A 23,814-nucleotide genomic window follows, 5' to 3' on the forward strand; every position below is an offset into this window, starting at 1 on the left:
AGCATTGGCTGTTCTTATACAGTTCTCCACAACATATTGTTGTGAACAGGGTTTTTTCAACTCTGACAAATATGAAAGATCACAAAAGAGAAAGGCTTATTTGTGTTGATGAGAGTTTGTTTCAAACTAGACCTAATATAAATCAGATTACCTAGAAAAAGCAAACCCACACCTTTCATTGAGTCTGTATACATGCTTAATGTACATATGGAAGGGGCTTGTTTAAAATTACATTTTGGCAATGAATGATTCATGTTCTTATGTAGCTGCATTGTTTTAAACTTTCTGGATGCCCCACAGTCATATTATAAAGTAGTTGTGTTCTACAGTATGTTATAAATCGTATTACTGCTAGGAGTTGTTTCTTTTTGTTTTCCAAAGTATTTATTATTGATAAAACATTCAGTGTACTGAAAGCAAAAAAATTTTCTGAAAGTGTGGCCCAGAGGAAAAAGTTTGAGAACCACTGCCCCAGCAACAATCCTTACTAGCTGGAGCTTATTTTCAGTTTATATTTTATTGACCTTTAAGCTGCACTTTTACATTAACTCCTCTGTACAGATCTCTTATCTGGGTCATCTGCAGACCGTCTGCCTTTGTATTCAAGATTCACTTCCTTTCTTCCAGATGCTTGTTGATGAACCACCTTGAGAAGCAACCAACTCACTTATGCCCCAGCAAGGCTCATGTACTCTTACACCTCTACTTTCCTCTGTCCTTTCCTCACTTTCCTTATTCTCTATCACATGACAAGGCACAAATGGCTAAGGACCAGGAAGACTCCTAGGTGAGGAATCGGAATAGGAGCCTAGAGAATTATTAGAATTAAGGAAGAATCTAAAGTATCTGTAATACATTTATTCTGGAGCTAGTATTCCCACGTGTAGAATAATTTTGCAATATACCTCTACATATAATCCTTTCTATCTTATGTCTGAGGCCCAGGTCACAGCCTTTCCTGTATTCATTGGAGCACTCTCAGTTCCTTCATCCAAGAAAGCTCTCTCAAGATATGTCTGGATGGGCTTGTTGCCAACCTCTCCTTTTGTTGTATATCCAACAAAAAGATATACAAAAGGGTTTCCACTGCTGTCTATGGAATCAAGAAAATGTAAGATTAAAAAGAGCACTGGTACATGTATGGTTGGAACCCAACGTGCCATGATATCAATGATCCTCACGGAAGCAGCAAACAGAATAAAGAGGAGAACTGTGGCCACAATGGTGATGTCCAGCTTTGCCGGAGGCGTTTGCTCTGTCCTCAGCATTCTGATCAGAAGGATCAAAGTGGAAAAGACCATGATGGGAAGACAAACCAGGAGGTTGAATATCACTCTGAACATTTTTGAAGGCTCACAACTTGCGTTCTTTTCGTTGACCGTGGACTCAAATTGTAGATAGCAGGCACAATACAACACCAGTGACATCAGGCCGGACAGACCCCATAAAATGGTGCACATAATTTCAGAGAGATACTTTGGCCGTCTAGCTTGATACCAAACTGGGAAAAAGACCATGAGGTATCTTTCAGCTGCAATAGCTGTAAGCAGATAGGTGCTGGCATTGAATCCAAATGAATGCACCAACTCTACTATATGTAAATGGTATATGCTGATCGGAACAGATTTCAAAAATAAAACGAAAGCTGTTACATAATAGGAGAGTACAGTAAGATCAGCAACTGCCATATTCAGGAAATACACAGTGAAGTTAGTTTTCTGAATCCTGTTCCAAAGAAGCCAGAAGACAATTCCATTGCCAAGTAATCCTAAAGCACAAATTGGAATAGTTATTATCATAATTGTTCTTTGCATGGCGTAGCCAGTATCCAGTTGTCCTGCGGGGTTTTTGACTCCACCAATAGTGTGGAAAGACAAGGAGTATGACTCTGCCATCTTGGGACTGTTAATGTATGAAGCAATTCTCTTCAACCTGCCAAAAATCAAACACAAATTGTCATTATTATGGTGTTGTGAAGTAGTGATAGAGGTAGGAAACCGTCAAGGCAAGAATGTTTGTATTACAATATTCCACTTGCCACTTTGGAATTTTCTCCCATGGCTTTCTTCTACATACTGGACTTTGTGTCTTTCTTTAGAGAGCACAGGCCTACAAAAACTGGTATGACCTTTCATCAGTTTCTGCAGTAAAACCTTAGTATGCATAACTCATCCAAATGAAACAGCCTTGCACAACCTGGTGCCCTCCAAACATTTTGACTGCAACTTCCATCATCCCTGTCCACTGGCCATGCTGGATGGGGCTCATGGGAGTTGTAATAAGGTGCGCAGCCTGGGAGTCATTTTGGACTCACAGCTGTCCATGGAGGCGCAGGTCAATTCTGTGTCCAGGGCAGCTGTCTACCAGCTCCATCAGGTACGCAGGCTGAGACCCTACCTGCCAGAGTGGTGCATGCTCTAGTTATCTCCCACTAGGACTACTGCAATGCGCTCTACATGGGCCTGCCTTTGAAGGTGTCCCAGAAACTACAACTAATCCAGAATGCGGCAGCCAGACTGATGACTGGGAGCGGCCGCCGAGACCACATAACACCAGTCTTGAAAGACCTACATTGGTTCCCAGTACGTTTCTGAGCACAATTAAAAGTGTTGGTGTTGACCTTTAAAGCCCTAAACAGCCTCGGCCCAGTATACCTGAAGGAGCGTATCCACCCCCATCGTTCAGCCCAGACACTGAGGTCCAGCTCCAAGGGCCTTCTGGCGGTTCCCTCCCTGCAAGAAGTGAGGTTGTAGGGAACCAGGCAGAGGGCCTTCTTGGTAGTGGCACCTGCCCTGTGGAACGCCCTCCCATCAGATGTCAAGAAAATAAACAACTTTCTGACTTTTAGAAAATATCTGCAGGCAGCCCTATTTAGGGAAGTTTTGAATGTCTGATGCTTTATTGTACAGTGGTACCTCGGGTTAAGTACTTAATTCATTCCGGAGGTCCATACTTAGCTTGAAACTGTTCTTAACCTGAAGCACCACTTTAGCTAATGGGGCCTCCTGCTGCTGCCACGCTGCCAGAGCACGATTTTTGTTCTCATCCTGAAGCAAAGTTCTTAACCTGAAGCACTATTTCTGGGTTAGCAGAGTCTGTAACCTGAAGCGTATGTAACCCGAGGTACCACTGTATTTTTAATATTTTGTTGGAAGCCATCCAGAGTGGCTGTGGAAACCCAGCCAGATGGGCAGGGTGAAAATATATCATCATCATCATCATCATCAAAAATAGCAGGTGGGCATCAGGTTGAGGAAGGCTGTCATTGATTATTATTTCCTGCAGGTGCCTCTGTTTAAAATATAACATAGCTAATTTTCTCACTGCAGATGGCATCTGCTATTGTGAAGTAAATTGTTGCATGGACAATTATAAAGAACAGAAAATAGTCACAACACAGCACATTTTCCCTACTGCATGGAAATATTTAATACCAAATGTTGAAAAACAATGAAATAGGTGTAATTATCTTAGCCTAAGATTATCAGTTTCACACTAACCCAATTTCACCTAAATACTAGCATCCTGTAATGAATAGCTGCAATAAAATACAATATATCTGAATTGGTAACTAGACTGGGCAACTTTATTAGCATGTACAGTACCAAATTTGGAATTCAGTTTTTATGTAATAAAATTATTGTGAAAGAAGAAATGAGTTAATGGGAATATCAAAATATAATACTGCTTTGGTTTGACATGCAGCCCGAGGGGCTCATGTGAACCTCCATGTCTTTTATTGGCAGCCCAGATTTTAAGGGATTAAGGAGGACTATGGGAAGGGAGGGAGAGAGAACTGGCAAAAACCAACTCTTTCTCCTATCCTGTGAGAAAAGTAGAAGGGGAATTCATGGTAATTTGGGATCCAAGCAACTGTTTTTGTCTGAGCAATGACAGAATATGTTTTTCAAGCGATTATTTCAGGGTATTTTGGAATGCCTTCATGACTTGGGAATAGGTATTTACTACTTGTCCATCACTTTACATGAAAGCAGTTATGCTTCTCTCTTGAAAACATGAATGGTATGCCATATTTGCCCATCGGACAGCTAAAAGATACTTCCCATGCCATCCTTAAATCCTCATGAACCCTTCTTTTTGTGTATCAGGTTTGTATTTGGCAGGAGGCAACATTCCTCCAAAGGACCCAGTGTCTTGGTTTCCACAGCCTAACTTTTAAATCCTCTGTTAATTTTGCTTATATTTATGATTTGGGAACATGGGCACACTACTCTTTGCTTAATGGCAAATGGGAAATGAGCAACTGTTTTCCTATGAATGTCAGCAGGGCACCCCAGGACAACCCCTACTCAGGATCAAAACAGGAGAAGAATGAGAGAAGGGAATGTGACACCCTCAGCTCTAAGACTTCAGCTCTATGTCTGACTTTCCAGAAGGCATATCTTTCTGAGTGGTCATGGTTTTATCTTCTCCTGGACCAGACATACCTCTTAGACTAAGGGCAAGATCAGTAGACTGAAGCAACTCCATCCCAGTGAAGCAAAAGTCTGGGCAAAGTCTCTAGCTATTGTGAAGTAATAGATGATTGAACTGAGGGGCCCGCTCATATTTGACTATTAAGACTGGTGGTCTAGAAATCTGTACACCATACTAGAAATGTGCCTTCTAAAGTATTTATCTCCCTATGCCAGTGAACTGGAAATAAATGTTAACCTTATTTCTGTAGAGAAGGCTTCAGAGGCAAGTGCCTGATGGAAATAAGACATCCTCACTTTACCTTTGTTTCCCTCATCCCTCCATTTCCACTCAAGGTACAGCAGTGATCTGTTTGACACTGTGCTCCTTAAAAATTCTCCTCTGTGATGCCTTTTAAACAGACGCATGTGAGTAATGAAACTCTTGGCCTTTCTTTTAATAAAATTAGTAAGAGCAATTGGAAGACAGAAATATGAATACTACCGTGATTGCTCTCCAGTTTTCTTTTCAACTTCCTGTGTTGATGCTTCTGTCCTTCTTAAAACTGTACTGCTGCAATTGTACGGCCCTCCTCAGTATGATGATGGGCGCCCTATGTAACAAACAATATGAGATTTTCATGACCTCACAAGAACTGTTAGCTGCAGTATTGTGAAGATCACAATATCATTACACTGGATGCAGCTTCCTACTCCAGTTTCAGATGGAGACTTTCTTGATCAGCCTGGTAGATGATGATTATGATAATTATAGATAACCTGCTCTTGGGCAAAGATAGAGATACATCCCCCCTGGTCCTCTCAGCAACTTTGATACCATAAGCATAGTTTCTTCTAGCAATCTCATTGTGGTTCTGCTGGCGGGAAGATACTTGAAAGTGGTGATAATAATTTTAATAATAAGTGGTTTCCACAGCCACTCTGGGCGGCTTCCAACAAAATATTAAAAATATGGTACTATGCTACTGCTTTCCATGTTAGAACTCTCATATGTGGCTTTATAAAGTTACAACCAGGGCTTTTTCTTAGTCAAAACTAACTGGAACTCATTTCAGGTACCTCTCAGGTGGGCACCATTGCCATTATAAGAGAACAAGGGAGGCATTCATTGTAAGTTCTGGAACCTCTTTTTCTAGAAAAATAGCACTGGTTACAACTCTTAATATCTTCAACTGTTAATGCTTCTTAATATCTCTTTGAGATTAATAAATAATGATAATATGAAGCCACAGGGTGATGTCATCCAGTAATTTCTGGCACCACATAATCAGCTGTACCCCTTTCTAAAGACAAAGGTACTGGGTCACTGTTTTGTACGCTTTGGAAATCTCTTGAAATGACTACTAGGACAGTATTCAACTAAAAAAAAAATGCATTGAGTGGACACCTTCAGCTTGCACACAGGGACTTTCCTCTATATTTTCTACCGTGTCCTGCAGTGTCCACAAATCCGATCCTGAAAGTTGGGGGTGGGGAACACCAGAACAAACTCAAGGTTTATGGGGGGGGGGATGTTCAATTGTGCAGAGAGAGAGAGACAACTTGCACTGGCAGAATGTTTGCCTTAGCCCTAGGTTGAATACAACCTCTAGAATGCACCCTGTGTGTAACTGCCTTTTAGGACAGCTCAGAAATGTCAATTTGTTCTGAATGCAGCAGCCTGGCTTTACTATTTATTGTATTAGCTGCAAAATATCCTCTTTACACTGATTTTGTATTTACTTTGTTGGTCATCAATGTATTTCTAGGCCAAATACAATTCATTTTAACTTCCAGTGCCCCAAATGATCTCATACTAGATATAGAATAGAATATAATCTCTTCCCTGAACTCTTTGAGTTGGGATCTGCTTGAGAGCTGTTATTTCAACTGCCGCTTCCACCTTGTGCATGATTAACAACTACTTGAAATACAGCTCTGGGAGTATTTTTTTTGGTGGCACCTATACAGTAATGTAGAATTTGCTCCCTAAGAAAATTTAAGACAAACTTAAGTCTCATTGATTTCTTTGGGCAAGATTCAAAAAATAATTGCAGTAGTGGGAGTCAGCACAACTGGTCCTCTCCTCATGCCCCTCTGCTCTCTCTGAATCAGCTCTTTTGGGGGGGGAGGGTCAGGAGAACCCCTAGAATAGCACACAGGCAGGGAAATGGTAGACTGTTCCACTGGAAAGCAGAAATGCTTGTGCTGTTGTAACGATTATATTAGTGTGACATTAAATTTCATATGACTCTAAGCTTGATGGAGTATGTTTCCAGTCATGTGAAAACAGCATGCTGCTGAGATATTGGTCTGTATTTATATTCCATACCTTATTTTTAATCAACTGTTTTATTGGAAGCTTTGATTGATGGAGGAATTTAGGACTGAGGAGAGCCTACCATCTCCAGAGCAGAAGGAGGGCTCTGGCATGAAATTTAAAGGTGGGTCCTGGTTATACTGTCATATGTAAATTGCCAAATTAAGTGAGAGTGAAGTCAGAAACGGAACAGATCTCTGTTGGGGTGGAAATCCTTTATTGAACCCTGGCACAATGTGGTGCATTCATCTACAGACTGTTGTAAATATGCTCATGTAACACAATACATTTGTAATAAGATTGGTTTAGATATATGTTTAATGTATATAATGAAATTCAAACTTAAAAAAAAACTTCAGTAACATTACTCTAATAGCTTCTAGAGCAGATTTGGGGAACCTGGGGCCTCCCAAAGGCTGTTGGATTCCAACACTCGTCAGCCCCCAGCCCATATGGGCAATGTTCAGTGAACGTGTGTTTGTTGTGTCACCACCACTTCTGTCTCATCCTTCCAGGATCGATGAAACACAGCAGAGAATGTCTCCCGAGACCTCTGCTGTTTTCGTCTTCCAACAAGGAAGTACACAAAAGGATTAATACTGCCGTTGATTACACTAAGAATGCAAGAAATATTAAAGAAAGCCCCATTTAGTTTTTTTCCTGGATGCCAGTATACGACAAAGGCTGAGATCCTGAGTGGCAATGCAAAGATGAGGAAGAGGACAACTGTGATAACAATGGTAAGGGAAAGCCGTGCTGAAGATCTTCGCCATACTTTGACCAACAGGCTTAGACTGCAAAGGACTATTATTGGAATAAAAATCACAAAAATTGTGAGAAGGAATAGATTTGCTATGGCATGCTTTCTGTAACATGGTTCTTCAAATGAAAAATAAACTCCCCAGCAGGTGAAATATTCTACACCAGTCACCACACAAGAGAAGATCCATAGAAGAGCACATAATATGGCCGAGAGATGTTCTGGCCGATTACTATGGTACCAGAATGGGAAAAAAGCACCAAGACACCTCTCGATGCTAATGACTGTTAATAGGAAAAAACTGGTGTTGTAGCCAAAAAGAGCCAAGATATCAATTACAGGATATATGTAGTTCTCAAAAGTTAGGTCCCCCCATATAATCACACTGAAAACAATGTATATCGTGTAAGAGATGACTACTGTGAAATCTGCAATGGCCAGGTTCAGTATATATACGGTGTATGTATTCCGTTTGATTCCACAACACAGAAACCGGAAAATGGCTCCGTTGCCAATTAGTCCCAAAATGAGGACAGGCATGGAAGCAAAGGTCACAATGGTGATGATGACTTCATCTCTGGCAGTGTCACTTCGTGTCTCATTAGCAGTATGATTAGAAAAGGACCTTGTCTCTGTAATCAGAGTGCTGTTGCACCCAGGTCCTGCTTGTGTTGGCATCTGGCTGGGCACTGTGGGAACACAATACCGAATTAAATGAGCCTTTGGCTTGGTTCTTATCAGGACACTTCCCAAATGTTCAAGAATGCTGTCTTCCCTGTGAAAAAAATAATAACTCCATTATTAGGTTGCTCAGTATTAGATCTGCAGATAGGCATTTCCAAGTGTTCCAAGGAAATGACACATGGGGATAGTATAGAGAGTCCCTAAAGGTATGGAAGAGAAAATTCCTCATAGATATATAGTGGTACCTCGCAAGACGAATGCCTCGTAAGACGAAAAACTCGCAAAACGAAAGAGTTTTTCGTTTTTTGAGTTGCTTTGCAAGACGGATTTCCCTATGGGCTTGCTTCGCAAGACGAAAACGTCTTGCAAGTTTGTTTCCTTTGTCTTGCAAGTTTGTTTCCTTTTTCTTAAAACCGTGCATTCACTTTGAGGAGCAACTCATAACACGCGGTGTGGTAGCCTTTTTTGAGGTTTTTGAAGACTTTGGTGATTTTTGAAGCTTTTCCAAAGTCCGTGCTTCGCAAGACGAAAAAACTCGCGGAACGAATTAATTTCGTCTTGCGAGGCACCACTGTAAGGCCAATTTAAGAGGCTTCACAAATGCTGCTTTTAAAGGAAGAGCCCATGACTCTGAGGAAGTGCTAGAGCATATGTTCTACCTACAAAACATCTCAGTTTCAATTATTGGCACCTCCAGGCAGAGCTGGGGAAAGGAGTATGGCAACCCTCACATTATTTTACTTTAGTTCACTATGCAGAAGATAAATGAGGTGTATTTTTGGAATACAAAGGAAATGTCTGGCTTATCAACAATGAGTGATTGTTGTCATTTGCTTGGTACAGAACACAAATGGTCCCCATCCACTCTCTGCCAGGACCAATACTTTAGCAAGCATTGTTGCTCCATTCAGACTGGAATGCCTGACTCCATCTGCCTACTTTTATGGTGCCCTGAAACAGCTTGCTTCACCCTGCTGTATGGCAAGTCCAGCCCTGGAAACAAGTCTATTTAAGGTGAAGTGGGAGAGTCGTCAAGCAGGAATGAGGCAACATTTTACAAAGAGCATTTTACAAAGAAGGCCTTCCAGATGTTGCAGGACTACAACTCCCATCATCATAACCACTGGTCACTCTAGCTAGGGCCATAAGTTGGCCAACCCTGGACTTTAAAAGAATGAAACCTTGTAAACAAAGATAAGATTGCTTGCACTTAATATGGATTTCGCAGTTGCCCCCCTTCACGTTGGTTTTATGGGTATGAAAATCTACGATATCTTTTTGGGAAGTGGTTTTTCTGTCTTCCAGTTCCGTCATGGTTCAGCCTCCTTTTGCAATATCATTGTCAAACTTGGCACAAGGGTTCCTCAGGTGGGGGCAGTAGTCTTTGTTGACATTTGGAGATTGAGTGCCATTTTGAATCAAGATGGGGGATTGAAACGTGACTTTGGTGTGACCTCACCCATTTTTTGGCATAGGTTGGGCCACCTCTCAAATTTACCATCAACTATCTTGGCATGCAGTTTCCTGTGCTGAGTATTGCAGTATTTGTTGATGTTTGGATGCCGGAAACCATTTTAAATCAATATGGTGGACCACAATGTGACTTTGGCATGACACCATCCAATTTTTGGCATGACGGGTACAAGCTCATACAATCTGGGCAAACCCAGGGAAATCCTGATCTGGCTCCAACTAAATTTGGGGGCAGGGCTAATGTTTGATTGGGGTTTTGAAACCCTAATTGTGAGGAAGACAGGGGGGAAAGGAGACAATGCATTCCCCCTCCCTACCGACAGTTGTACTGCAGAGACCAGGAACTCAACAGCTGCTGAGTGCAATTTAGTGAAGAGGGCAACCCTCTTAGGGAACATCTTTGTGAAGCAGCACCCAGTTTGTTCCCTGCAGCATCTAGCTGGCTGAGAACAGGAAGCTGGCCCAGTTTGATTCAGCAGGGCTCTTCTTATGTTCTTACTTTCCAGAAATACAAAATACATTATGTGCCACACAAAGTGATTTGTCTCCCCTCCCCCTGTAGTGGCCTTCCCCTTCCAATGGAAAACATATGTGTAGCTGGTATTTAAACCAAAGAAGGAAAAAAAAATTCAGCTTCTAATTCCGTGACTGATTACAAAACCTTATCTGAGAAATACTGCTGTATTCAATGTGAGAAATCTGTGACCCTGATCTGAACTCCAGAACTCCATTCCATGGGGATTCTCCCAGTCTCCTCTGTCTGCAAGGCACTTCTAGCAGAAGACTGATCTCTAAATTTGGGGTGACATTGGGAATTCAACAGAGGCAGCTAGGATTTTGCAGAGAGCGAGAGAGCGAGAGAGAGCGCTAGGATGAATCCTTTAGGGAGCATACCCAATATGGTCCTGAAACACACAAACACACATAGCGCTGGCCTTATTTCTTTGTGTGGAAAGAACAATATTCATAAGGGTCTCCTTCGTGTTTCCAAATTGAGGCTGCAAGGAATGCTAGCCCTAAGAGTACATTATCCATTATACCCACCCAACTTTCCTGAGAAGTGAGAAGTTCCAGGAGTGTAATCCTTACCAGGTTTGGATTGCCTTTGGAAGAAGGTCACTGGAGGCTAACTGATGTTTTGGAGTAACTACCTTTCTTTACAGATATACAAGTTAAGTATAGGTGGAGGCCTAAGGGACATTACTCCAAGATGTTTACAGAGCCCAACCTCAGATCTTATTGTCTTCCTCAGATTATTATTAATTTGAAAAACTTAGCTATTTTCTGATGGGGTATGTGTGTCATAGCTCCCTCTGCTGATCCCAATTCTAAATGAAGCTGAAGGCAGCTCCCCCAGCCTCCAGGACAACCAGCCTCATATAACCAACATGCTTAAGTCTAATTAATGCTTGAAGGGGTTGAGACCATAGAATTAGCTGTCCTGCAAAGCTTAGCTCACCTTGAAAGGAACTAGATAACCAATCCTTTGTTCCCCTTCAGTCTACATAAGAAGTTCAGCATGTGAAGAGGCTAAGCTGGTTGCTCCTGCTTTGCCGTATTGATCTCACAAGCAATTTTTCAGTTCCTTTGCTAATCATTTAGGAACTTTCATCACTTTGGAACTAAATGGAGTTTTATTACCTCTCTGACTGATGTATGGAAAAACACATGAACCTGACCTTTGGAGAGTTTCTGAGTAAACCATTTTTAACTTACTAAACATGTGGTCTTTTCCTATGCTAGAGGAAGAAGGGGCTATTTTGGAAGTCGCTTGGGAAGACATATTTAAAGGTCTAACAGTCTCTATTTCCATGCTTTGCTTTGCTCTGTTTTCTATCTCTACTGAGGTTCTCTCACCAGAGTACTTGCTTCAAACTTGGTTCTTGGCATCCAGGGAATTCTCCCTTTATATATATTTCTTTTTCCTTGCACCAACACACATATACTTTCTTTTCCCCTTTGTTTAATAATATGCTCTTGTGCCAATTCTCTCTCTCTCCCCCCCCCCCACCATTGTGCACAAGAACGAAAGTAGAACCGGCTGGATCAGGCCAATGGCCCATCTAGTCCAGCATCCTGTTCTCTCAGTGGCTCGGGAAAGCAGGATTTGAACACAAGAGCACTCTCCCCTCCTGTGGTTTGAAGCAGCTATGATTCTTGCACAAACAGCTATATCCATTGAGGGCCTCCCAACTCCTGTGCAACATCCTTTTCTCCCTTCCCTTCCTTTCTTGACTGCATTTTCTGTTTTGTTCTGCTGCTAGTTTTTTATTGGATTCTATAACACAACAGAACACACAAATTCTGAAGCATCTTAATGGTGTTATGAATGTGTGGGTGCCAGACACCCGAAGTACCTAGGTCCAGTAGGTGTTAGAATTTAATTAGGGCTTGGGATGTTAAAACTGGGGTATATCCAGTATTAGGCCGTGTGCTATTGACACGTCTAATGCTTTATGTAAGTCAAATGTAAAAAGCTAAGCCAGGCTAACTTCCTTATGAGGTGATAACCGGGAGGGGGGGAATGAACCATTAAGAGGAAAAATAATCAAAGGGTCTTGCCATGAGGGGGCAAATTGTTGGGCTCCCTCCCTCTATTCAGAGTTAGATAAAGCCAAAGCTTAGTGAGGCTAGGGTTAGAAGCAATATGGCTTAGAGAAGGGAGTTGGGAGTTATAGGACCACAAGGGAGTTGGGAGTTATAGCAACACATAAAATCCTATTCTAGGTTGCACCTATGGCAGGAAGAGTCTCTTGGAGTGCTGATTCTGTGAACCTCTCCACTGTAGGCTCAGGTTGTATATATGTGTAAGTAAACCATCTATCCTAAAGATACCACAGTCTCCGCTGTGGCTCATTCCTTAAAGGAAGCATGAACTCTGGGTAAAGCACCAGGAACTCCCTGGAATCTTGGAGATTGGGGGTGGCGTGAAGAGAAGCTGCCTCCTCACAAAGCAAGGCTTCACGATGGCCAGAAACCCCACACTTCTGCTGTGCCCATTGCTATGCATAAAATCGATACCCACCAAATACTTAGTCACTGAATTGGAGCCATGGTCCCAAGCACACTTACCTGGGAGTAAGCCCCACTGGACTTAGTGGAGCTTATTTCTGAGTATACGTATATAGGCTTAGGCTGCCAGTGTAGTCTGTTGGAATTTATCTGATGAACAGCAAAACAAATTGAGTACTGTAGAAGAAAGGGGGGGGGGAGCCAGAGAGCCTCACCAGTTGTTTTACTTCACTGTACATCTTAGCAATACCAAAAAAGGAAGAGCATGTCAGTTCAGTTTTCTTCTATGCCCCTGGAGGACAAGGTTCTGCCAATCTGAAAGCAGTCACATTTCTCTTGTTCAAGTGGACACATTATTTGGCAAACACGACCGATATCAGGGCCGGCCTGCCCATGAGGCCAGGTGAGGCAACTGCCTTGGGTGGCAGGATCTGTGGGGCGGCAGATCTGGCCTCTGCAGGCCCCATGGCCTCTTCTGCCACTATGCTCAGACGCACCAGCACTTAGTCACCACTGTTAGGAAGCCTGTGCTGTGATGAGGTTCGTTATGGGGAGAAGGCGTGGGGTGACGCAGGTGCACTGAGGTTTTGGCCAGTACCGCAGCATAAGCAAGCCAAAGCTGCAAGGGATGAGAGCTGGCTGAAGCCCATCTCCTCCTCATCCCTCACAGCAGCGGCTTGTATACACACCAGTACTGGCCAGAGCCTCAATATGGTTGCGGAATCTCGCCTCCTCCCTATGGCGAGACTCTGCAAAGGCTTTTCCTTGAGGAGAAGTGTTTGTGGAGTCTTGCCCCCACCCCTGATTTATCTGTCTGCCTCTTCCTTTGCTACTCTGCTTGTGTTGCTTCTATCCTTGACAACCTTGGCTGTTTTTGTTTAGTTACTTGTTGGCCTCCGTCTGTCTCGAAATACAATGAATTTATTAAAATAGTAGTATCTTGGAGGGTGTATTTGATTGGCTGAAATCCTGAACATGAGCAGTACAGTTAGGCAGATCAATAGAGGGTGTGTGTGGGAGGGGGGGGGAGAGAGAGAGAAGGGATTCTATATGGATGGAGTGCAAGCCTTATGTGAAGCAGGAATGTTGTGAATGGTCTCTAAGAGCAGGATCAGGTTGCCAACAAGGAAGAGACAGAAGCAGCCCACTAGGTGGGATGGAGTTGCTGTGCCAGCTTCCTGGCAGGTGGGCTGCTGCTGCTGCTGCTGAGGCACCTAACCATAAGCCTGCATTTTTATCAAAGCTTCTATATATTTCAATCAAGGCTTGTATTTAAAAATGAGCTTAAAAAAGGATTTTCAAATGTTTCATGCCAGGCAGAGAAAACCTTGGCCATTCTCCTAAGACAAGAGGGCCCCATTGATTTATAGTAGAAAAACAATTCTCAAAGTCATAAAAAGGGAGAATTACATATGCTGCCCCAAGGCTGAAAAAACACTGGGTAAGATAATACTAATGTGCCTCCCAGTAAAATGAGCCAGATCTTCTTTCTAAGGTTCAAAGGCCAGGAGCAAATGGGGAAAAACATTTAGCTAGAAGAAAGAGAGCATTTTTGGGGAAGTCTTTTTCTAAAGCCATTCTTTCTTAAACTGAAGAGGCTTCTTTTAAAAGCTCTTTTACTGAGTTTCTTCCTTTTTACTTTGAAAAGCTTTATTCTTTTAAGAGGCTACCTATGATAAATGTATGAAATATATTAGCTTAAATATATTGGCTTAAATGTAATTATGCAAAGGATTTAAGGAATGCTAGATTCTTATTTCATAGAGTCATATTGCAATAGGAGACCAGAGGGGCAAATGAGCCTAGCCCCCCCCCCTGCCAGACAGAAGACGCCATCCAAGCAGTCTTGATATATAGTTGTCAGGCATTTGTTTAGAAACATTAAATGAAGGAAATCTTTCAATGTTGATGTGAAACTCAAGATCCTTGACATCTGTTGAACATAAAAAATGTAAGATTAAACATTTGTTTTAGAAGGCAATAGGGCAAGGAGGGCAAGAGGTGAGCTGGTAATTAAGATTCCATGTAAGATATATTATTACTTATATGTCATATATATAGCTCTTTGTCTCCCTTATAAGGGCAAGGAAATGGGTGTATCTTTTGTGGGTGTATTTTTTGTGATTGGTTCTAGCAAACAGCCAATAGGAATTTCAACCAGGCTGATTGGACAGAGGCAGCCACAGGAGGAGCAAAGGGGGCTGGATTAAGGGAATATAAGTGCTGGCCAGAATGGCAGGAGGCCAGGCCAGAGCTTGGTAACCATGTACCACTGTGCCTCTTATTTATTTGTCTGACAAATAAATTACTATTTTAATTTCTCTATTGCTGCGTTGAATATTTCATTCCAGCTAAGCGTTAACCACAAGCAGGGTGCTACATTTTATGGTGCCGTGACTCGGATAAGTGGTCTGCTGGAACGCAGCCCCTTCGCCCTACTGGGCAGGGTACAAGAGAGAGGACAACTGCTTACCCAAAGCGCGCACTGGTAAATTTTTCCAGGGGAACGCAGAAGACTCGTCTGTCTGATACCCTGCTCACTGGCGGCGACGGACCGGGGGAAACAGGGAACCAACCAAGGGTAAGTGCACAAAGGGATTTTTGGCCCTCCAATTAATTAGGAGGAAGAGAAGTCTTGATCAAACTTCTGCGTCTCAGTAAGGGGAAACTGAGTACGCTAGGTGGTTGGGTACATCAGATGGTGATCTGGTGTAGGGAAAGGGAAAAATTGGGAGGTAGAGTGTGGTGAAGTATCCAGCGCATTGTATGTGTGAGAAAGTACAGAGCAATCTGTAGCTGACCCGAGTGTGGAGTGGGCAGTACTTCGGTTCCTAGTAAGGCGACTTCACTAGGCAAGGAAACCCACGAAGCGCGTCTGTGAGTGACTGAGTGGATACTTCACAGGGCCATACAATGGGAGTTGGGGGTTCAAAGGGGGAAAATACACCTCTTGAGTGTATGTTAAATAATTTTAAGAAAGCCTTCTCAGGGGCATATGGAGTCAAAATGACGCCAGAGCGCTTGAGAACGTTATGTGAACTAGAATGGCCAAAACAAAATACTGGATGGCCATCTCAGGGAACTTTTGATATAAATTTAGTGAGCAAACTTTGGACTGATATCGCCAAAGAAACTGGAGGGTGCCCAGAACAATTTCCATATATAGATTCCTGGCTGAGCACATTAAATAAAAATCCTCCATGGATAAGGGAATGCAAAGTCAAACGATGCAAATTATTGGCTGTAAAAGCCGAAGCTAGGAAAGGAATCTTGCCAAATAAACTCAAACCCATTTTTGAGGGGCCAGAGGAAGAGGTGCTTCCACCTCCACCCTATGCTCCACATCGAAGGGAGCTTAATCCAAACACTCCACCAGTTGTAACCCCAAGGCAAGAAACTGGAATGAATAATGGGAGTGGAGTCACAGAGTTTGATTCCTTGATAGATTATGATAAATATCTTCAGGAGGCATTGGAGTCCTATAATAAAGCCCAAGCAGAAGTGGTTATTCCACCTGTGACTCCTAATAGACCTCCATCTACAGTCTCCTTTAGTGGAACAACTGATTGCCCACCCCAAACCCCTGTACATCCAAGTCCCAGAGAAATATTACAGAAGTTACAGGGAGACCTTGCTCGGTCAGCAAGCAATACAGCCAGGCGTATAAAGCTGCTAAAAGAACGCCTTGCGACAGATACCATCCCCTATGATTTGAGGCCCCTAGAGCAAAGTGAAGAGAAAGGTCACGTAGTAGCCCCTCTTAGAAGAGTATTTGATGCACTTGAGGAGCCTGCGCTGGTTAATGGGCAACCCGGACCACGGCCACCTCGAACTTCGACCCTGCAATATATTCCATTCACAACTACAGATCTGATGAATTGGAAAACACACACCCCATCTTTTGCAGAAAAACCTCAGGCTATGATGGACTTGGTGACTTCAATAGTAAATACTCATAGTCCTACTTGGACAGATTGCCGCCAGCTCCTGAATACTCTGTTCACCACTGAGGAAAGGAGAGACATAATTGAAAAGGCACAGATATATTTGCGTGAGCAGGCCAGAGTGGGAAATATTTATAATATTGACCGTCATCTCCAAGATAACTTTCCCTTGGAAGATCCTAATTGGGATCCAAACAATGCAATTCACCTGGCCAGACTTACCACCTACCGCCAGACACTTGTGCAAGGTATCCGCAGGGCATGCCAGAAGCCCACTAATATGTCTAAAGTCTCAGAAGTAGAACAGAAACCAAATGAGAGTCCGGGAGACTTTTTAGAGAGGCTGCAAGAAGCCTATCGTATATGGACTCCTTTTGACCCTGAAGCCCCTGAAAACAGTAGAATGATTACTGCTACATTTGTGGCCCAGTGCGCTTCTGACATTCGTAAGAAAATTCAGAAATCAGAAGGATGGGAAGGGATGCTGATGAGCCAAATTATGGCCATTGCACGCCGAGTTTATCGGAATAGGGATGAGGCTGAGAAGCAAGAGAAGAAGAAGTGGCAGAAGGAAAAGATGGTGATGCTAGCCACAGCAGTGAAGCAAGACTACCGCCCCTTAAATGGAGGGCGAGGGCGAGGAAGGAATCCACCACTGGGAAGGAATCAATGTGCAAATTGCAAGAAGGAGGGTCACTGGAAGCGGGAGTGTCCTGAACCCCTGAGGTTGGAAGAAGTACGCCCAGGCCCAGGCCCAGGCTCCGGCCCAAGAAACCAGGGACGGGGACGGGGAATGATCCGAGATGGAAGATATCAGAGACCAGGACAGGGACGGAGTAGAGACAATTTCATTGGACTGGCAGAAGAGGATTTTACTCAAGACTAGGAACGACCGGACTCCATAAAGTTAGGCTTCCAGGAGCCCACGGTCACGATTCAATTAGGGAGCCATTTAATAGACTTTATGATTGATACTGGGGCTGAATACTCAGTACTCCCAGAACTATTGCAGAAAAAGGCATCCAAAAGTGTAATCATTAAAAGTGCCACTGGACAGTCAGCTAAGAGGTCTTTCCTCCAACCTTTGGAATGCCAGATTGGGGGACATCGTTTAACCCATCAGTTTTTGTATATACCTGAGTGTCCAATACCTCTCTTAGGCAGAGATATGCTGTCCAAATTGCAGGCCCAAATCACTTTCACTCCTCGAGGTCCAGAAATGAAACTGCCATCAAAAGCAGCAGGAATAATTACCCTCTCAGTACCTAAGGAACAATCATGGCGCCTAATGTCAGCCTTGCAAGTCCAACCCACATTGGATACAGAATTAAACAAGCTCCTCCGAACTCTACAGGTGCCACCAGGAGTATGGGCCGAAAATAGCCCACCAGGAATGGCTAAGAATATAGCTCCAATTGTAGTAACCCTAAAACCTATGGCTACCCCTGTATCTGTAAAGCAATATCCCTTACCCCGGCGAGCAGCGGAGGGCATCCAGAAACATTTGGACCGCCTATTAAAATATGGTCTGCTTAAGCCTTGCCAATCAGAATGGAACACACCCCTTTTGCCTGTTCGAAAACCTGGGACAGATGAATACAGGCCAGTGCAGGACTTGAGGCTCGTAAACCAGGCTATCGAGACCTTGCACCCAAATGTACCAAACCCATATACCTTGCTGAGTTTGATCCCACCAGAAGCAACATTTTTTACTGTATTGGACTTGAAAGATGCATTCTTCTGTTGCCGGCTGGCACCACAGAGCCAACCTATATTTGCCTTCCAGTGGGAAGACCCTTTGACAGGAACAAAAGGCCAGCTAACCTGGACAAGATTGCCCCAAGGATTCAAAAATTCCCCAACTTTATTTGGCACTGCCTTGGCGAGGGATCTAACAAGTTACCCCTCAACACCGGGAGAAAAGGTGGTTCTGCAATATGTGGATGATCTTATACTAGCTGCAAAGGATTTTGATACCTGTAAAGAAGGGACAGAGGAACTGCTCCACTTGCTCTGGGAAGCTGGCTACCGAGTTTCCCAGAAAAAGGCACAGTTATGTTTAGAAAAGGTCAAATATTTGGGCTTTGACATCTCACACCAACAACGAGCATTGAGACCAGAGAGGAAAGAAGCTATTTGCCTTATCAAGGAACCTACCACAAGAAAACAACTTAGGGGATTCCTGGGAACAGCAGGGTTTTGTAGACTATGGATACCTGATTTCAGTAGTCTGGCCAAGCCCTTACATGAAAGCACTCGAGGTGCAGAAAAGGACCCATTCGTATGGGGACCTGAGCAGAAACAAGCCTTTTTAGTTATCAAACAACGACTTATGGAGGCACCAGCCCTTGGATTGCCTAATTCGGAAAAACCCTTTCAGCTGTATGTACATGAACAGAATGGGATTGCAGCGGCAGTCCTGACCCAGAGATTAGGAAGTTGGAACCGTCCAGTAGCTTATTTGTCTAAACAATTGGACTCAGTAGCAAAAGGATGGCCTCCATGCCTAAGGGCAGTAGCAGCCACTGCGAGCCTTGTCAAAGAAGCTGATAAATTTACCTTTGGCCAGACGATGTATGTGAATGTACCTCATGCTGTTCTGACACTCATGGAATATAAGGGTAGTTATTGGCTAACGAACCCAAGGATGGCTAGATACCAAGGCCTATTGTGTGAAAATCCCAGGATTCATCTACGAGTAGTGAATATGCTCAATCCAGCGACTTTGCTGCCCCTACCAGAGGTAGATGATGAGGAATCACATGATTGTCTCCAAGTAATGGATGAAGTTTATTCCAGTAGACCTGATCTGAAAGATGAGCCATTGAAAAATCCAGATGTTGTATATTATACCGATGGTAGCAGTTACCTGCATGAAGGTGCCAGACGAGCAGGATATGCTGTGGTCACCAATGAGGAAGTTGTGGAAGCTGAGGCTTTGCCTGCTGGCACCTCAGCACAAAAGGCTGAACTTATAGGTTTAACTAGAGCTCTGCAATTGGCAGCCGGATGTAAGGCAAACATCTATACTGATTCAAAATATGCCTTCTTAACCCTGCATGCACATGGAGCTCTATGGAAAGAAAGAGGTCTAATCGGAGCCCACGGGAAGGCTTTGAAATATGGACCTGAAGTAGAAATCCTGTTAGAAGCAGTATGGGCTCCAGAACAGATTGCTGTAATGCACTGCAAAGGTCATGGACGAGGAAGGGATCCAATAACCAGAGGAAATCATGCTGCTGACAAAGCAGCCCGAGAGGCAGCCCAAAAGCCTGTGGGAGGATTTATAGCAGCCCTCATACCAGAGGTAGTTCCAGAAGATGTTAAACCTCACTATACCCCAGAAGAGAGGAAGTGGGCTGAACAGGAAGGAGCAGTTGTGAAGGACGGTTGGATGATCCTGCCGGACAATAGGATTTATGTACCTCATCATCTGGCAGGCACAATTGTAAGAAATTATCATGAATCTACTCACCTTGGCGGTACTGCAACTAGAGAGAGTCTCAGTCGGAAGTTGTATATTATTAATCTATCACAATTAGCAACTTGCATTTCACAGAAATGTGTTCTTTGTGCTAAAAACAATCCCAGGCAGGGACCGGTACAACCTCCTGGAATTCAGCATGTGGGATACGTCCCCATGGAAAGCCTAATTGTGGACTTCACAGAGCTGGTCCCTTCTAAGGGATTCAAGTATCTCCTTGTGTTTGTAGATACTCTTACCGGATGGGCTGAAGCTTTTCCCACCCGAACTGAAAAGGCACGAGAGGTAACTAAAAGACTCCTCACTGAATTGATCCCAAGGTTTGGATTACCTAGATGCATTGGAAGTGATAATGGGTCAGCGTTCATTGATCAAGTAGTACAAGATGTATGTCGAGTCCTACAAGTAAAATGGAGACTGCATACAGCATATAGGCCTCAGAGTTCAGGGAAAACTGAAAGAATGAATCGGACTCTGAAAACCCAATTGGCAAAATTAACCCAGGAAACGGGATTGGGATGGGTAGATGTGTTACCCATAACACTGTTTCGTGTTCGGTGTGCACCCACAAAAAGACTTAAGTTGTCACCTTTTGAGCTCCTGTATGGGAGACCGCCCTCCTTTGTTCAGGATATTCCAGCTGACCTTAAACAAATAGGAGATCATGTGACACAGGGACAAGTGCAATCTCTCTCCCGTGTTTTTGTTTCTCTTAACAGGTGGGCCCTCGAGCGCACGCCGTGCAGCATTGCCGAGCCGATCCATCAGTTCCAGGCTGGCGATAGCGTATGGGTGAAAGAGTGGAAACGTGATCCACTTGCACCTAAGTGGCGTGGACCTTACACCGTCTTGCTCTCTACTCCAACAGCGGTGAAGGTAGCTGAGGTGACCCCCTGGATTCATCACTCTCGTTTGAAGAAGTCCGAAGGCAGTTGGACGTGCAAAGGTGACCCCTCTAATCCTTTAAAACTAACTCTCTCCAAAAACCCCTGTATCTAGCCCTACCGGGAACGGGCTAGGTCACGGGCAACATTTGACGACCGGCCTGCTGCAGCCACAACCTGGAAGCTGGCTGACCTGCGCACGCCTGAAGCTTGAGGAGCGTCTGAACCAGCGACTGTGAACGGAAAGATTCTCTAATACAATTGATTGACTGCCCCCCCCCCTTGTGGAACAATTATCAGAGATATTACTCATTGGGGATCCTCGGGATATATGTTTTGGTCTTGGTGGTTCCCCATTTCTGTCACTGGGGGAATTATATTGGGGCTAATAATTATTTGCTATCACAATAAGGTAATCTTTTGTGGAAGGAATGCATATACTAGACATCAACATGATTTTATTATTAATCCTGATCCCTTGGGAAGGGGAAGGGTCCTTGAATCTGACCAAATTGGCTAAATATGGATTCAGCCATGACCACAATATGTGGGTAGGTTTAGCTGAAATGGTAGCTAATGTTGCAAATAGGACCAATTGCCTTGTTTGCTCTCTTGGGCCAGATGATTCAGAGGGAGGTATGCCCTTATTACCGATACCATTAGATGCTATTGGTATGGTAAGCGAAATGCCACACCAAACTGAAATACAGAATTTCCCCGGATGGAACTCAACTAAACCATTACGAGTTATACCTGTACAAGGGGAATTCTGTGTACATAAATCATCAGATGCAGCTGATTCTCCCATGATAGGCTCTTCTCATTGTCACTATACTTGGGATTATAAGAAGAATAGTCATACCTGGGCACACGGTACTACCTATCGAACTCGGAATACCTTGCCCTGTGCACCTCCTTTTATTCACGCATGGAAAGTGGTGTGGAACATAACTGTGACAGAAAAAGGCAATCTAACATACTGCACTGTGAACTCTCTACCCCTTTTGGTATTTCGCCTTCTGTATTCCCCGTACCAAAAACCTCAGACCCGATGGTTGTGGTGGATATGTGGAGAATGGGCGTACAAGAAACTCCCTTCCAAATGGAGTGGGACTTGTTTCTTGGGTTGGGTATTACCACCAATGTGGATTATGCCCACTAGTTCGGCCAGGCGAACACGAAGGAATGCTGATATTTCTCATATAGCAGGAGGAAGTACCCAAAGTTGGAGCGGTACTGATGATTGGCCACCAGAGCGCATTATAGCCTATTATGATCCTGCCTCCTGGAATCCTGGTGAGCTCATACAAGGGGCACGGGATCCTATTTATAATCTAAACAGAATAATTCGATTGCAAGCAGTAGTGGAACTTGTAACCAATGCAACGGCCCAGAGTTTGAGACTTATTGCACAACAGTTGGATGAAAGTAGAGCCGCCATTTTGCAGCTGAAAATGGGAATGGATTATGTACTTGCCAGGCAGGGAGGCCTATGTGGAGTCTTGAACTTGACAGGGAATGCCTGTTGCTTTAACATTTCTGATAATGGTGAGGCAATCCGTGTGTTGGCCACAAAGATGGAGAATATAGCACATGTCCCAGTACAAACATGGGAAGGATGGGATATGGGATGGCTCACCAATTGGTTACCTAATGTCACAGGACTCAAAGGGATACTATTGTCTTGCTTGTTTTTCTTGACAGTAGTAGTATTGGTTTTATGTATGATGCCATGTATCATTTCATGTTTTAGAAGTACAATTAGCAAGATGGTTTCAAATGAAACTCTACCTCATATCATGGCCCTATACAGAGCTTTACCTCAGGAATATGATGAAGGTCAAGCTATCAAGGACACTTGGGATGAAGGTCCTTGAGCTTGAAAGGGGGGAATGAGGCACCTAACCATAAGCCTGCATTTTTATCAAAGCTTCTATATATTTCAATCAAGGCTTGTATTTAAAAATGAGCTTAAAAAAGGATTTTCAAATGTTTCATGCCAGGCAGAGAAAACCTTGGCCATTCTCCTAAGACAAGAGGGCCCCATTGATTTATAGTAGAAAAACAATTCTCAAAGTCATAAAAAGGGAGAATTACATATGCTGCCCCAAGGCTGAAAAAACACTGGGTAAGATAATACTAATGTGCCTCCCAGTAAAATGAGCCAGATCTTCTTTCTAAGGTTCAAAGGCCAGGAGCAAATGGGGAAAAACATTTAGCTAGAAGAAAGAGAGCATTTTTGGGGAAGTCTTTTTCTAAAGCCATTCTTTCTTAAACTGAAGAGGCTTCTTTTAAAAGCTCTTTTACTGAGTTTCTTCCTTTTTACTTTGAAAAGCTTTATTCTTTTAAGAGGCTACCTATGATAAATGTATGAAATATATTAGCTTAAATATATTGGCTTAAATGTAATTATGCAAAGGATTTAAGGAATGCTAGATTCTTATTTCATAGAGTCATATTGCAATAGGAGACCAGAGGGGCAAATGAGCCTAGCCCCCCCCCCTGCCAGACAGAAGACGCCATCCAAGCAGTCTTGATATATAGTTGTCAGGCATTTGTTTAGAAACATTAAATGAAGGAAATCTTTCAATGTTGATGTGAAACTCAAGATCCTTGACATCTGTTGAACATAAAAAATGTAAGATTAAACATTTGTTTTAGAAGGCAATAGGGCAAGGAGGGCAAGAGGTGAGCTGGTAATTAAGATTCCATGTAAGATATATTATTACTTATATGTCATATATATAGCTCTTTGTCTCCCTTATAAGGGCAAGGAAATGGGTGTATCTTTTGTGGGTGTATTTTTTGTGATTGGTTCTAGCAAACAGCCAATAGGAA

General features: G+C 43.3%; 2 protein-coding genes across 4 annotated transcripts in view; both read right to left on the reverse strand.

Moving 5' to 3' along the window:
* Window positions 1-843: 843 nt before the first annotated feature.
* Window positions 844-5,049, reverse strand: LOC309338977 (mas-related G-protein coupled receptor member H-like). The gene is made up of 2 exons (XM_081856540.1): window positions 4,921-5,049; window positions 844-1,932 (listed from the first exon to the last, which is right to left on the reverse strand). The coding sequence occupies exon 2, from the start codon at window positions 1,893-1,895 to the stop codon at window positions 924-926; it is 972 nt and encodes a 323-aa protein (XP_081712666.1). The 5' UTR covers window positions 1,896-1,932; window positions 4,921-5,049; the 3' UTR covers window positions 844-923.
* A 1,806-nt stretch (window positions 5,050-6,855) lies between these two features.
* The window catches only part of LOC309338975 (proto-oncogene Mas-like), a 66,614-nt gene continuing 49,655 nt past the window's right edge, over window positions 6,856-23,814 (reverse strand). Inside the window, exons 1-2 of one of the 3 annotated variants that reach the window (XM_081856537.1) lie at window positions 12,725-13,342; window positions 6,856-8,270 (exon numbers count right to left, since the gene is read on the reverse strand). In XM_081856537.1, the coding sequence (XP_081712663.1) occupies window positions 7,199-8,173 (975 nt within the window). In that variant the 5' untranslated portion in view covers window positions 8,174-8,270; window positions 12,725-13,342 and the 3' untranslated portion in view covers window positions 6,856-7,198. Of the gene's footprint in view, window positions 8,271-12,724; window positions 13,343-23,814 lie in introns of those variants that run through there. The other 2 variants (XM_081856536.1, XM_081856535.1) reach the window with 2 other exon arrangements.

Source organism: Podarcis erhardii (assembly GCF_964252035.2).
Source record: "Podarcis erhardii genome assembly, chromosome: 3".
In the NCBI taxonomy this organism is placed as follows: Eukaryota; Metazoa; Chordata; class Lepidosauria; order Squamata; family Lacertidae; genus Podarcis; species Podarcis erhardii.

Coding starts and splice junctions, on each gene's coding strand:
- LOC309338977 (XM_081856540.1), bottom strand. CDS start 1,895: ATGGCAGAGTCATACTCCTTGTCTTTCCACACTATTGGTGGAGTCAAA.